The sequence below is a fragment of the Spermophilus citellus genome (genome assembly GCF_964194105.1).
Source record: "Spermophilus citellus genome assembly, chromosome: 6".
In the NCBI taxonomy this organism is placed as follows: Eukaryota; Metazoa; Chordata; class Mammalia; order Rodentia; family Sciuridae; genus Spermophilus; species Spermophilus citellus.
In genome coordinates, this window is record NC_138187.1 from 28,645,089 (window position 1) to 28,659,673 (window position 14,585).

The 14,585-nt window shown below is 60.0% G+C and overlaps 1 protein-coding gene across 4 annotated transcripts in view; it reads left to right on the plus strand.

The window, feature by feature from the left end:
• Positions 1 to 14,585, plus strand: part of POR (cytochrome p450 oxidoreductase) — a 52,624-nt gene that overhangs the window by 37,559 nt on the left and 480 nt on the right. For 3 of the 4 annotated variants that reach the window (XM_081297317.1, XM_081297316.1, XM_081297318.1), the window contains 13 exons: positions 6,731 to 6,779; positions 8,228 to 8,356; positions 9,641 to 9,790; positions 10,286 to 10,410; positions 10,774 to 10,863; positions 11,155 to 11,253; positions 12,063 to 12,179; positions 12,281 to 12,399; positions 13,224 to 13,405; positions 13,519 to 13,668; positions 13,843 to 14,113; positions 14,187 to 14,332; positions 14,436 to 14,521. In XM_081297317.1, the coding sequence (XP_081153443.1) occupies positions 6,731 to 6,779; positions 8,228 to 8,356; positions 9,641 to 9,790; positions 10,286 to 10,410; positions 10,774 to 10,863; positions 11,155 to 11,253; positions 12,063 to 12,179; positions 12,281 to 12,399; positions 13,224 to 13,405; positions 13,519 to 13,668; positions 13,843 to 14,113; positions 14,187 to 14,332; positions 14,436 to 14,521 (1,713 nt within the window). Of the gene's footprint in view, positions 1 to 1,463; positions 1,704 to 6,730; positions 6,780 to 8,227; positions 8,357 to 9,640; positions 9,791 to 10,285; positions 10,411 to 10,773; positions 10,864 to 11,154; positions 11,254 to 12,062; positions 12,180 to 12,280; positions 12,400 to 13,223; positions 13,406 to 13,518; positions 13,669 to 13,842; positions 14,114 to 14,186; positions 14,333 to 14,435; positions 14,522 to 14,585 lie in introns of those variants that run through there. The other variant, XM_081297319.1, reaches the window with a different exon arrangement.

Genomic DNA, 14,585 nt, shown 5'->3' on the forward strand with positions numbered 1-14,585 from the left:
GGACATGAGATGTGCTCCTGGAACATGCCCAGGGCCCCTGGACCCTGGCAGCAGTTCTGGGGCCCAGCTGGTGGGGGTGTGCAGAAGCTGACCCAGCCTGGTGCTGGCCACAGTGGCTGTGGATGTTCCCAGGCCTGGGGCTGAGTCACTTGGGGACAGAAGCCCTCCCGCTGCCTGGGGTGATAAGGATGAAGTGAAACAGGGAGGTCCTTGGACGCCAGCCTGTACCAGGTGCTGTGGAGTGGCTCCAGGTCCCTCTGTCTTTGACCTGAGATCTCCCACACGGCTGCGACCTTTCACCTGCCAAGGCCAGAGCCCTCCTGATGCAGAGGCCCGTGTCCTCGGAAAGCTGCCTTGTCTGCCCTCACCAAAGGTGGGTCTTTCCTGGGGTCTGCCTCCCCAGAGTCCCTTGGAGCTCTGCTGGTCCCTATGGTGGAGGCCTGGGACCTTCCTGGACTATCTTCTGTGGTTCGCCGAGGCTGGCCACCCACCTCTGCTGCCATCGTGTTCCTGGCCTCTCTCTCGTCCTTCCTCTTGCACTTTGGGCGTCTCTTACCCTGCGGAGCTTGGTTGCCAGGCACCAGGCTGTGCAGGGACGCAGTCTCCACGGGCTGCCCAGGAGGGGAGGCCCAGAAGGAATCAGTCCTGCCAGGCAGAAAATTAAATTTGAATTGCAGTCTTCAGAGTGAGGCTCCATGTGGCCTGGGATGGGCACACCTGGTGTCTTCTTTCATCCGGGTGACCCTGTGTTTCCTCCTCTTGCCCGCTGGGTGGACTGCAGCTAACTGCTGAGGCCTGAACCAGAGCCTTCTGCTCCCAATTTAGGGGTGGAAAAGCTTAATTGGAACCTTGCGTGCTCTGTTCTGGAGCCACGTGGTGTCTGGGCTCGGGCCTTGCCCAGCTGCTGCCTCTCCAGCCGTCTGTGCTAGGTACCTGGGGAGGGGCCTCCGTAAGACAGATGGATGCCTACCTGCAGGCCCCTCTGCACATGGTAAGGTATTGGTCCTCCAGCACATAGGACACTCCCAGGTGGCACATACCTAGTGTCTCAGGCTCCATGGCTCTCTCTTGGTGGAAGATGGACCCAGAGCTCATGTAATGGGGCCCGAGACGCCCTGGCAGGGCTGGGGCAGCTTCCTCAGGAGCAGCAGCCCTGCCATAGCAACCTGCAGGCCTGGCTGGCTGGAGGCTGGAGCTTTGTTCCGAAGAAGACAGGACTTCCTTTTTTTTTTTTTTTTTTTTTTTTTTTTGTAAGTGGGAAGGGGGAGGGTGCAGGGAGAAGGGCTGTGGTATAAACAGTTACCAAGGAGACTCAGTCGGGGTTGGAAAGGTTCTCTCCTTCCCTTGGTCCATACAGAAGGGGGGTCGCCCCAGCCGCAGGGGATCACGGGAGGCTTTGGTCTCCAGTCCTGACCCCTCCCTGCTGGAACTGCCAGATGTTGCAATTCCCGGGCTCCTGGGGACGGAGGCCGACAGGGGTGCCGGGAGATTCCAAGGGTCCAGCGGCACTTGCAGAGGCCCCAGAGCAGGCAGCCTGCCCCACCACACTGATAATGGACACAGCCAAACTTCCTGCCTGCTGGCTTCCTGCCAGTTTCCAGCAGAGAGCTGGGACCTTCCCTTTTCCTTAAGTGCTGGAGTTGAGAACCAGAGGCCATGGGGTGCACGTACTCATCTCCGCCAGACGAGCCCACCCTGAGAAGGTCAGTCCCAGCTCCAGTGCAGGCTGCATGGACGCCCCTTAGCAGGGGGCACCTGGCATCCTTCCATCCGAGTGAGGAAACGTGCTTCCGGGAAGGGACCCCTGGAGGCAGAGGCTCTGGAGACAGACGGCGGCTTCGGCCATTCCCGGCGGCTGTCTTCCCAGAGTCTAGGGGTGGCTGGCCCAGGCCCTGCAGTTCCTGTGGTCGTGCAGTGGGGACTTGGCAGGAAGCTGTTCACCTCCCCTCACCTGGGACTGGTGAGGAGCCAAGTGGGAGCAGCCCGGGGTGTGGCCCTCGGCCTCCGCAGGTGGCTGCTTTTCTGAGCCCCCGAGTAGGTCTTGGAGTGGGCAGGGAGTCCTGGAGCTGCTCCTCAGGCAGGACTGGCTCACCACCTGGGACCCAGGGGTGCCCTGGCACAGCGTCCGCTGCCTGTACTTCAGCACCGCTGCCGCAGGACCTCAGGAGGCCAGTCTGGAGGGGAGAGGGTGGAGCACTGAGGGCACAGGCGCTGGCCTCTGCTTCTTGGGAGCACTTTACTCTGGACGGGGCGGGTTCGCACACCTCGTTCACCCTCTGACGCCTGCAGCCGCCGCTGGCCAGCCAGAGCGTGCAGCCTGGAGTGTAGCCGGCTCTTCTGTGAAGGAGGCCTGCCAGAGCTGAGCTGCGCTCCTGCCAGTGTATGGTCCCCGTCCATGGCTTTCTGTCCTGGGAGCCATTTTCTGTCCCTGAGAATAGGTCCAGCTGTCCCCAGAGGCTTTTCCTCCTTCTCTGGCCTTGAGCACCTGCTCCTCCACAGCTGGGGCACGAGCCATCCCACCCACCACACAGCCATGCCACCTGGTGCTGCCCACTGCTTTTGAAATCACAGACTGACGCGGACGGCCACCTGCCTCCCAAGGACACTGTGGTCCCTGGGTGTTAATGAATCCCAGGTGCGCGGAGGGGCACCAAGTCCAAGTGCATGTTCAGAGGGCGGCCTCCGCGGGCGGACTTGCTGATGTGCCTGCTCTTGGCTGGACCACAATCACAGGCAGTTCAGTGCCCCGCTTGTGGCCCTCCCTCCTGCTGCCAGTCTCCAGGAGCCCCTCTCCTGGAGCCAGAGGACGGCCCTGGGCAGAGGTGACACGCACTAGTCTCAGCCTCTCACTACCTATCTAAGGAGGAAGAACTAGGGCCTCTGCGTAGCAGGGCTCCTTTCCTTGATGAGGCCGTAGGTCCACCTTGTTAGAGATGTGACTCTGAGGACATCTGCCCTCTGAGAGGACGTGGGAGGTGGCTTATCTCTGGAAGGGGGCAAGCAGAGAGAAGGGCTTCAGGGCATTTGCCCACCTCTGCCCCCTAGATGCTGGGCAGAGGACTCAGGACTGACCATCAGAAAGGCTGTAAAACATCACTGCTGGGTGCCAGGTGCTGTGGCCATTGGCGAAAGACACACCACACCTCCCCAGAGTCACCAACCTGGATGCAGCAGTCAGAAGCTGTGGTGGAAAGCTCTGTGTGGAAGACGGTGGCAAGTAACCATGCCATTGGGACAGGGGGGCCTGGAGAGGACAGTAGGCATTGACGACGGATTACAGGAAGGGCAGGTGGAGCTCAGGCTGCAGCATGCCGTGTCCATTCACATGGGTAGTGGTGATTGGGTAGCAGCCAGTCGGGAGAGGCAGGCAGTGGGACAGGCCTCCTGGAGACTGCAGAGTGGGCAGCCTCCGTCCAGAACGTCCCGACGCTGCCTCTGCTCAGGGCCTCACTGTTCCAGTTTCCCTCACCTGAGGGCCATGAGGACCTTCAAGTCAACCCATGAGTCTGTCCCCGCACTTGGTGGTCATTTCTACCTTCTTAGGCGCTGCATGTTCCTTACAAGAGAAAAGGGACAGGGGAGCTGCAGATAGGAACTCAACTCAAACACAGAAGAGACAGCCCCCACTGTCTTCCCTGCTGTGCAGGACGATCTCCAGCTGAGGCCAGCCTGGACAACCTAGTGAGAGCCTGTGTCTCCCAAAATAGAAAGGGTGGTAGAGCACCTGCCTAGCAAGTATGAGACCCTGGGTTCCATCCCTAATGCCACCAAAGAAAAGCGACTCCCCCAGCCCAGGAGAGAACCCTCAGCTCCTTGGTGTGGCTCCCCTGGACTTCTGAGCTCAGTGGTGTCACTGTGTTGCTTTTCCTCATAGTGGATTTACTGCGGTGCTGGAGTGGAACCCGGGCCTGTGCACACCAGGCCAGAGCTCTGCCACCTGGCCCGGCCCCGCCCCCTCTGTGCTGCCCGCTAATCTGCTTTTCCATGTAGCAGGGCACCGTTCTTACTTCCCTCTGGGTGGGTGCACATGTCACCCTGGGCCGGTGAGCGCTGGGGAGGAGGTGTGTTCAGGGCCTGGCTGACACCGGGGAAGCCTTCACAGCCCTGCTCACGTTTCACCCAGGGTTGTGCATCTGCACCCTGTGGACTGGCCACCGTGTGCAGGGAGGCACTCTGGATGGCCCTAGAGAGCCTCGACAAGGGACACAGGGATAGAGGGAGACCTCCCAACCCATCCCCTCCCCCTCAGACTAGCCCTGTCCCACTGCCGTCCCCAGCCACCCAGGCAGCCCAGCTCGCCTCTCTTCCACCCTGCCCCATCTATTCCTGGCCTCCCCTGTTCGTGGAAAGTGCAGCCCGTTGGGCTGGCTTGTCTGAAGGAGAAATTGGGGTCACAGTGGCCACTGAGCACAGAAGCAGCCAGCCACTAGGTGACCTGTGAGCCCGGGGGGACCACGGGCACCTGGCACATACGCTGTGGTCGCTGTGCTCTGCGAGGGCCTGGCGGCTTCCCTCCGGACAACAGTGTCCTGCAAGTGGCCGGGCCAGCCTGTGGCTGCAGCTCCTTGTCTAGCGTGATAGTGACCAGGGAGGCTGAGCCTGCCACTTGCCCGCGTGCTGGATGGATCCTCCAAGTCCTGCTTCTTACCTGATCCTTGCAAAAACCCCTGGAGGGAGGATGTACTGCTCCCTCTCACTGGTCGAGGAACAGTGATTCTGGGTCAAGTTTACCCAGGCGCACGTCAAACCCCAGAGCCGCCACCTTGCCCGTCACCTCCTGCCTGTCTGGGGGCCTTGGTAGTGGGGTGAGGGTGTTGGGAGCAAATGACACAGGAGTGTGCAGCTCATGTCTATACAGTTTAGTGAGGTACAGCTACAGAAAGGTGCGTCTGCTTCCCAAGTGGCAGATTGACAGTTCTGTCGTGTGAACAGGTGGTAGCCATCACCACCCAATCAGCCCACCCATGGTGATCAGCGCCTCGCCCCTAAGCACAACAGCCATCCTATCTAATGTCCCTACATAAGTTGGTTGGTCTGGTTTTTTTTGGTTTTTTTTTTTTGGTACCAGGGATTGAACCCAGGGGCACTTAACCCCTGAGCCCATCCCCAGCCCTTTTCTGTATTTTATTAGAGACGGGGTCTTGCTGAGTTGCTTAGGGGCTCGTTAAGTTGCTGAAGCTAGCTTTGAACTCTTGATCCTCCTGCCTCAGCTTCCTGAGCGCTAGGATTACATGCGTGTGCCAAGACGCCCTCCTGGTTTATCTGTTTTTGAACTTCACATCTTAGAATCACGTTATGGACTCTGTAGCGGGCCTTGGTCAACATCTTGTCCGTGAGATTTGTTCATGTTGGTGAGTCATGGCAGCTTCTCGTTCTCTGTGCCGCAGAGGACTAGAACCTTCCACCGTGTGGCTCTACCATGGATGGCTCATTCTTCTGCTGTGGGCCTGAGGGTGTCTCCTAACGTCACATGCCCCTGTGGACATCCCCGCACAGGGGTCCGCCAAGAGCGATGCTGGGCTGCAGGGTGAGCTCACATCCCTGGTAGCAGTGCACCCCAGGGCATCCGCCCCTGTCCCTCCTGCTGGCAGGGCTGGGCTCCCACATGCTGCCTGCCTCACCTGCTGGGGCTGGGCCAGCTTGGTCCTGGCTGCCGTCGGTGTGTAGTCGCCGCACTCTTCCTCACCCCCCAGCCTGACATTGAACACGCACTCATGTATTCTGCTGCGTGGAGAATGGACCTATTGGAGTCGTGGGTCTTGGCCTGGCTGACCTATAGGCATCTGGCGTCCCCGTCCCTGTCTTTGTCAGATGCACGTCTCTTGTAGTCACTTCTCTGGGCCAAGTTGCCTTCCGGGCCCTTCGTGGTGTCGTCTTTAATGGATGCAGCTGGGCTTTGGAGGCTGAGGCAAGAGGATCGCAAGTTCAAAGCCAGGCTTAGCAACTTAGTGAGGGAAGAGAAGGACAGAAAATGGAGAAAGGAAGGGGAAGGGGCCAGACACTGAGGAATGGAGAGTGGAGAAACGGCCAGAGCAGTCTCAGACCTGTGCTGGGCCTGACATGCTGGGGTCAGCCCTGAAGGGGACCCATCTAAGTCAGGCCTTGAAGTGCCAGGAACAGAAGGGTCCAGTTAAACTCAGCCCCAGCTCCAGGGGTGTGAATGGGATCTGATCCAGGAGCAGGGCCTGACAGGTAGACCAGTGTTCTGCTGGGTACGGAGGTGGAGCCAGCAGTGCGGAGATAATAGCTCAGACTGTCACGTGGGTAGAGCATGCAAGTCAGGACATCGGGCAGAATTGGTGGAGCCATAGTGGGTGAAGCTGTGTACCCTGTTCTGTGGGTCCTGGGAGCCACTGAAGGTTTTAGAGTGAGGCAGGGCAGGGGTGAGTTCAGAATTGCTTTTAGGAAACTCCAGTGGCTGTGTGAGGCAGGATGGGGAATTGGAGGTGAGGTAAGGCCAGGGGAACCTTTGGCTGAGATGGGGAGGAAGAGGGACACAAGTCTCTTCATTTTAGGGAAACAGGTTCGCATCTGTCTGGGGGCAGAGTTTTGAACAAGGTATTGGTGTCACAGGAGGCTGTAGATGGATAGTGGGGTCCCTGGGCCTGCCTCCTCCAGCCCTAATGCTGGACCAGGGCCATGTGCTGGCCTGGTCCCTGGAAAGTGGCAGAGGGCACAGATGCATGTCCCATGTCACTCACGTCCCATACTCTTGCACTTTGTGTTTCAGGACCACATCCGTCAAGGAGAGCAGCTTCGTGGAGAAGATGAAGAAAACGGTGAGTCCGAGTCTGGCCCTGGGGGCGTGGCAATGGAGAGCCTGGCTGAGGGCCACCTGTCTGCACAGAGGGCCTGGCCAGCGGGGCAGGTGCCAGGTGCAGCCTGCGTGTCTTCCCGGACCCAGAGCCTGAGGCCACCTGCTCCCGCTGGGGTGGTCTGCTCTGTTTTTCTGACTGGTGCTTCTTGTGTAGAAGTGGGTCCTCCTCGTGTTCGAAGGTCGGGTCTCGGTGTCGCTCTGGCTGACATTGTTCTTATGATGAGGCTTTTTTCTTCTAATTCGGTGGTACCCCCCTTCCTCCCCGCAGCCTTTTTTCCTTTTCTTTTAATAGATGTCTGTCTCACCCATCTTTCCTATGGGCTCTTTTCTGGGAACTTCTTACCAGGGTCAGGAAGATGACCCGGCCTGTGAGACGGGGTTGGGAGCAGGTTGGGGGTTTGGCCTGCCATGCTGAAGTGACACAGTCTCCTTTGTGCTTTTGGTGACTTCTGTGTGACGTGAGAAGCCTTCCCTGCCCTGGAGAGGGGAGCTCTGCTGCTTCCAGGGCTGTAGTGGTGGTTTTTCAGTTTGACACTGGGGACTGGTCCAGTGTGAGACAAGGAGGGTGGGCCCAGGCTACTTTGTCATGTAACTGGGTGGCAGAGTCCCTCTCCCCCGCCCCACTCCAATTGAAATGCCACCTTTTTCCTACGCTGAATTCCATGTGTTTGGGTTTGTTTCCGTATTTCCCTGTTGAGGCCCTGGTCGAGCTGTCGCATTCACATCCTGTGACTGAAGTTTTGTGCTGCATGTCACCGGCTTTTTCTGCTTGGGACTGAACCCAGCACCCTCTACACACTGGGCAGTGCTCTGCCACGGAGCCACGCCCCAGCTGTGTCACTACGGTCAGCCCTCTGTGTCCTCAGGTCCCACAGCTGTGGTTTCAATAAACCATAGATTAAAAATATTTGGAAAAAGAATTCTGAACCTGCACACACTTTATTATCCCTAAACGATCAGTGTGGGCTGTGTAGCATCCACCTCATGGTAGCTGAGGTGACCTAGAGGTGATTTCAAGTTGATGGGCAGGTGCGTAGGTTCTGTGCAAATCCACTGTCGTGCGAAAGGGATTTGAGCAGCTGTGGATTTGGGTATTCGGCAGGTGGGGTCCTGGAACCCACCCCTGCAGGTACCGAGAAACGCACACACGTACATGGTACCTTCTTTGGTTGCTTTTTAAACATTTTACAGCATTAGAAAGCAGTGCAGTGTGTTATCACTGAGATGGTCTGGCATATTAAACTGGTGACTTTTGCCCTCCTCCATCACAGTGGCCGTGACAGTAGGGTCCATTCCCAGAGTGACAGGACTAGAAGCCTGGTGGGAAGGAGGATGCCCACACGGTCATGTGGCCTGGAGCGTGGGGGGTCTGGCTCCGGGCCCTCACTGACCAGCATCTGGCCTTCCTAGGGGCGGAACATCATCGTGTTCTACGGCTCCCAGACGGGGACGGCCGAGGAGTTTGCCAACCGCTTATCCAAGGATGCCCACCGCTACGGGATGCGGGGCATGGCCGCAGACCCCGAGGAGTATGACCTGGTGAGTGTGGGTCCCCACGGGTCTCAGGAGTGGCGTCTGGATCATGCAGAGGCTGAAAGGGCCGGGTTAGCTGGAGGGACAGACAGGATCAGGCTGTTGGAACAGCCCAGAGCTGTTGGTGCTCAGCTGCCGGGGGCGCCAGTGTGGGCTTCACAGGTGCTGGTCTGGTCCCCAGAAGGGACTCAATCCCCAGTGAATTGGGTATGGCTTAAAAAATTAAAGGGTCTCAGAATTCAGGAGACCTCTGCCCCACCCACCTCCGCCCAAGAGTGCGGATGTGGGAAGCTGGGGGACCAGCAGCTCGGCTCCCGCCCCCAGGCAGCTTCCTCGTGTCTTGGTCAGGGCACAGGGTCATCCACAAGCACCTCTGGCTGTCCTTGTGCTTCGGCTGTTATCACCAGGAGTGAGGGCATAGGCCAAGGCAAGGACAGGGTACCACATGCAGGAGGGGCCAGGAGAGCCTGGGGGCTTGGGGAGAGGATGTGGTTTGGGACAGTGGGGCCTCCACAGGGCTCCCCTTAGGACTGGGTTCTGGGAGCCCTCGAGGGGCCCAGCAGCCAGCCTGTCCCCTGCCATTGGCTGCTCCCTGCTTCTGGCCGCACTACTCCCAGGCTCATCTGCTCATCCTCTTCCTGGCTGTCACCACCAGGGCTCTGTACAGCGTGGGGGCCCCACCCATTTGTTTGCCTGTTGCTTTGGGAGAGCCCGTGCCAGCCAGCCACCAGCCCAGGATGAGGCAGTGGGCAGAAAGGGCAGCTGACCCGCAGGACGGGGAGGCTGGAGGAAGTCCACCCGGGTTGCCTCACTGCTGTCACACACGGAGTTGTGGCCATGATTACTGAGGGGATGTGCCTGCACCGTTGCCCTCCACTCCCCTGCCTTTGGGGTCTTGGTGACACCCGGCTCCAGGCCCCCTTTCATGTTGATCAGAAACCAGCAAGACCCCTCCAGGCTCCGTCCTGGGCCTTCAGGGTGGTGGGCTCTCCCTGGGGAATCTGGTGCCTAGTGCACAGGGAACTGGGTTCTGGGAGCCCTCGAGGGGCCCAGCAGCCAGCCTGTCCCCTGCCACTGTCCTCACCCCTCATGCCTGCTGTCCCCTTTTTAGAACTGCACCTTCTCCCACCAGGTTGCCATCACTGTCCTGCTCACCCGCAGTGGCCCTGGTTGTACCTCCCCCATCCCATAGTCCCCACGTCCTGGCTGGGAGCCGCTGCTGCCCCCTCACCAAAGGCCTGGGCCTGACCCGAGTAGGCTGGTCACGGCGTGGTGGCCCTGTCTCTGCAGGCCGACCTGAGCAGTCTGCCGGAGATCCACAACTCCCTGGTGGTTTTCTGCATGGCCACCTATGGCGAGGGGGACCCCACTGACAACGCCCAGGACTTCTATGACTGGCTGCAGGAGGCAGATGTGGACCTCTCTGGTGTCAAGTACGCGGTGAGTCCACAGAGCCCTAGACCCATGTCGGCATAGACAAGGAAGTCTCCACCCCTCCCCGTTCTAGCTCCCAGAAGAGACCAACGGAGCAGGCTGCCCAGGAACGGACCCTCTGCACCTGGAGAGCTTCTCCTCCCATCTCCCAGCCAGCCCCAGGGGACATTAGTTCCTGGACACTAAAGACCAGGAAAGTGTAACAAAATGATCAGGATTTGGCTGGACAGGGAAAACCATGGCCACCAGCTAGGTGGGCAGGGCACACTGCTCCTTTCTGGCCACTTGGAGTGGAGCCTTCAAGGCTGGCTGTGGAGAGGGCCCCGGGGGCTGCAGGCCAGAGGCTGCCCAGTACTCCTCATGGTGCCGGGTGTCTGGCAGGTACAGAGGCCCACAGGGCCTGCCTGGTGGCTTGGTCAGGGCCGCAAGGATGCCCCCACCCCACGTGAGGTGCCCCTGGGCAGGCCAGGGGCCAGGCCTCAAAGCCTCCCGTCTGCACAGGTGTTTGGCCTTGGGAACAAGACCTATGAGCACTTCAACGCCATGGGCAAATACGTCGACCAGCGACTGGAGCAGCTTGGAGCCCAGCGCATCTTTGAGCTGGGCCTTGGTGATGACGACGGGAAGTGAGTGTCCACCCCGGCCCCCCTGCACTCAGGGCCCCCGTGTACACTAGGCCACCCTCCCTGGGCGCTGTGGACCAGGAGCCCAGGGCAGGAGCAGCCCACGGGCCTCCAGGGGCAGCACAAGCCCCCATCAGCGGGAACTCAGGACTTGCCTCCCTGCTAGGGGCGTTGTCACTGTGCCCCATGCCCTGCTCCTGGCCCAGCTCAGACACAAGCCCCGGTGGGCACGGATGTGCTGGGCCTGGGGTTGACGTCACTGGGCGGCCAGGTAACATGAGTCCTCGAGATGCGGGGCCACACTGGAGGACAGGGCCAAGCGGGTCGCCTCCTTCTGGACCCTGGCTCATCCTGTCCTCTCCCCAGCCTGGAGGAGGACTTCATCACGTGGCGGGAACAGTTCTGGCCGGCTGTGTGCGAGTTCTTTGGGGTGGAAGCCACTGGCGAGGAGTCCAGGTGAGCATGGTGGCCTCAGATGGGGCCTTGGGGACACAGCAAGGAGGGGTTGGCAGGTCAGTCACAGGCTAGAGGAGCTTGTGCTTCCCTGGAGGGTGACAGGAGTAGGGCCGGGTCAGCCCTCACAGGGCCTGGGATTTGACTTCAGCAGCTCTGTGCCAGCCCCCTCTGCTTGCCCACCCGGTCCTGTGTGGGTCACTCACCCCATACCAGTCCAGACCCTCCTGTCTGGATGGATCCCCTGGCTCCTGCCCAGCAGCCCCTGACTCTGCCCCTGGATCTCCTCTCCAGCATCCGCCAGTATGAACTCGTGGTCCACACGGACATGGACATGGCCAAGGTGTACGTGGGTGAGATGGGCCGTCTGAAGAGCTACGAGAACCAGAAGCCGTAAGTCGAGGGAGGTGGGTGGGACTGATGGCCTTGGAACACCAGCATCAGGTGGCTGTGTATCCTCGTATGTTTTCACATCCACGGTGAGAGGGCAGGAGGCCCAGAGCAGAGATGGGATGTCCAGGAGCCAGGGCCTGCTCCTTGCTGGTGCTGTCATTCAGGGCAGACCTTGGGAGAGAGGTGCTTACCCAGTTTGTCCTCAATTTGCTTTGAAATCTTACTATGTAGATACCCTGGTCCCCAACAGTCCTTAAAGGCAGCAAGGTCTGTGCCATGTCCAGGTTGGACTTTGGCAAAAAGGCTCACTTCCCTATAAGCCACTTCAAGTACCCCTGGTGGTGCCCAAATCCCTGCTGGAGCCCCCAGGTGCCCAGGTACCACTAAGTCGGAAGAGTGGCTCTGCTGGATGCAGCCCTGTCAGAGCAAACTCCACATCCCAGTGATTCCCCTGCCAGTATTAGGGTCCAGGCATGGGGGTGAGGGGGCTGAGGATGGGGGATTCCGCCTGGGGTTCCGTCTCCCAGAGCTGGCTCAAATCCACACTCAGTCTGCCCAAGGGGATAAAGCATGAAGGGCCTCGATATTTTAGGGGCCAGCCTCAGTTTCCATATCCAAAAATGGGGACCCTGATCGCATAGCTCTGCCACCTCGCGGGGTTAAGAGTACTGCGCTGACTGGGAATGGGGGAAACCTTGACAGTTGGCAAGGTGTCCTCATGCCCTTGGAGGCCCAGAGGGTCTTTTGGGGACAGAAAGATTCAGATCACAGACACAGCCAATCGATGAGCTTCTCTTCTCCCCACCCAGCCCCTTTGATGCGAAGAACCCATTCTTGGCTGCTGTCACCACCAACCGGAAACTGAACCAAGGCACTGAGCGACACCTCATGCACCTAGAATTGGACATTTCCGACTCCAAAATCAGGTCTCTGCTGCCTTCACCCCTTCCTGACCCTTCACTCTGGGTTTCCTGACCCGGGCACAGAGTGGCCTCCACTGCCTCCTGAGCCTCATGTCTCCCTTAAGGTATGAGTCTGGGGACCACGTGGCTGTTTACCCAGCCAACGACTGCACTCTTGTCAACCAACTTGGGGAGATCCTGGGTGCAGACCTGGACGTTGTCATGTCCTTGAACAACCTGGATGGTGAGTTCTGGAATCAGGGCCTCCTAGGCCAAGCCCTTGGGCTGGGCTTCTGCTTGGCCCTGCATGCCAGGGGCCTAAGGCCCTTCACCCAAGCCTCCACCATTATAGGTTCTGCACACCCCCTGCCCCATTCTGCAGGGAGGAGAGACCGTGTGCTGTAGGGCCTGGCTCTCTCCCTTAGGCTCGTCACTGTCACCGGAGAGAGGGTGGTGTGTCTCAGGCCTGGTGGCAGCAGGAACACTACCCAGCCACCATGTTGGGTGGGGCAGAGTCTGCAAGGCTGAACCCTGGCCTCAGGGTGAGCCTGGGCTGTACTCCTTACTGGTCACTGCAGGGGCTGCAGTCAGCACCCCTGGACACCCTTCCAGGTCCCTTCAGTGGAGCTCAGGGTGCCAAGCACTAGCCATGGTGGTTTCCCCAGGGTCCCATGGAGCTGTATAGCCCAAGACTTACTGTGAACACACACCAACCTCAGGCGTAGCCCTGCTTGGTCCTGTCCTGTGGTCCATGCTGAGGCTGTCCATGCTCCCTGGTTCCAGAACCAGCCCTCAGCAGAGCAGGAGGAGGAGGGGCTGGTTTCTGGCAAACCTCGCAGAAGCAGGAACTCTGCTTCCCCTGGGGCATCACTTCCCCTGGCCAGACCCCTCCAACAGGGATTTACAGTCCAGCCTGAGGCTTGGCTTTAGGGCCTAGAAGGCCTGGAGAGGGCCAGCCTTGCTTGGACTGCCAGCTGGGCACCTGCTTCCTGCAAAGCAGGTCTGAAGCTTCCGCCCTCCACCATGGGTGACCATTCACCCCACATTCTGCCTTCCCTTTCCCTACAGAGGAGTCCAACAAAAAGCACCCCTTCCCCTGCCCTACCTCCTACCGCACGGCCCTCACCTACTACCTGGACATCACCAACCCTCCACGCACCAACGTGCTGTATGAGCTGGCACAGTATGCCTCGGAGCCCGCCGAGCAGGAACAGCTACGCAGGATGGCCTCCTCCTCAGGCGAGGGCAAGGTGAGCCTGCATCATGCCGCCTCTGCCCAGGGCTGCACCTCCCAGCCCACTTCCCCTTGGCCCCAGCTTCTACCCGCACTGACCCACTCCTACCGTTCCTTGGTCTTGGGCAGGAGCTGTACCTGAGCTGGGTGGTAGAGGCCCGGAGGCACATCCTGGCCATCCTGCAAGACTACCCATCCCTGCGGCCCCCCATCGACCACCTGTGTGAGCTGCTGCCTCGGCTCCAGGCCCGCTACTATTCCATCGCCTCGTCCTCCAAGGTGAGGTGGGCTGGAGCCTGGGACTGCCTGCCTCTCCCCAGCCTGACCCTCAGGGCCAGGAGAGCTGCTGGCAAGGAGACCCTGAGGGGGCATGGGCTAGAGGGGTGGGACAAGGCTTGGTGCCAGGACAGGGGGCCTCCACGTTGCTGCCACTCACACCAGCCCTCCCTCCAGGTCCACCCCAATTCTGTGCACATCTGTGCCGTGGCTGTGGAGTATGAGACCAAGTCCGGCCGTGTCAACAAAGGTGTGGCCACCAGCTGGCTTCGGGCCAAAGAGCCTGCTGGGGAGAATGGCCGCCGGGCCCTGGTGCCCATGTTCGTGCGCAAGTCCCAGTTCCGCCTGCCCTTCAAGCCCACCACGCCTGTCATCATGGTGGGCCCTGGCACCGGGGTTGCCCCCTTCATCGGCTTCATCCAGGAGCGTGCCTGGCTGCGGCAGCAAGGTAAGCAGACGGATGGGATGGGGTGGAACAAGGAGCTGCAGGGAGCCCCCTCACCCTGGCCACCTCTGCCCAGGCAAGGAAGTGGGGGAGACACTGCTATACTACGGCTGCCGCCGGGCGGATGAAGACTACCTGTACCGCGAGGAGCTGGCCCAGTTCCACAAGGATGGCACCCTCACCCAGCTCAATGTGGCCTTCTCCCGGGAGCAGGCCCACAAGGTGAGGGGTGGGCAGTATTGGTGGGAGCTGGGCAGGGCACGGCCACCCAACGAGGAGGTGGCTGGGGCACCCTGGCCCTCACAAGCCACCCACCTGCCTGCAGGTCTACGTGCAGCACTTGCTGAAGAGGGACGCGGAGCACCTGTGGGAGCTGATCCACAACGGGGGCGCCCACATCTATGTCTGTGGGTGAGTAGGGGAGGGGAGCTGAGGCCCTGTCCATTCCCAGGTGGTGCCTGCCCAGCCTTCACTG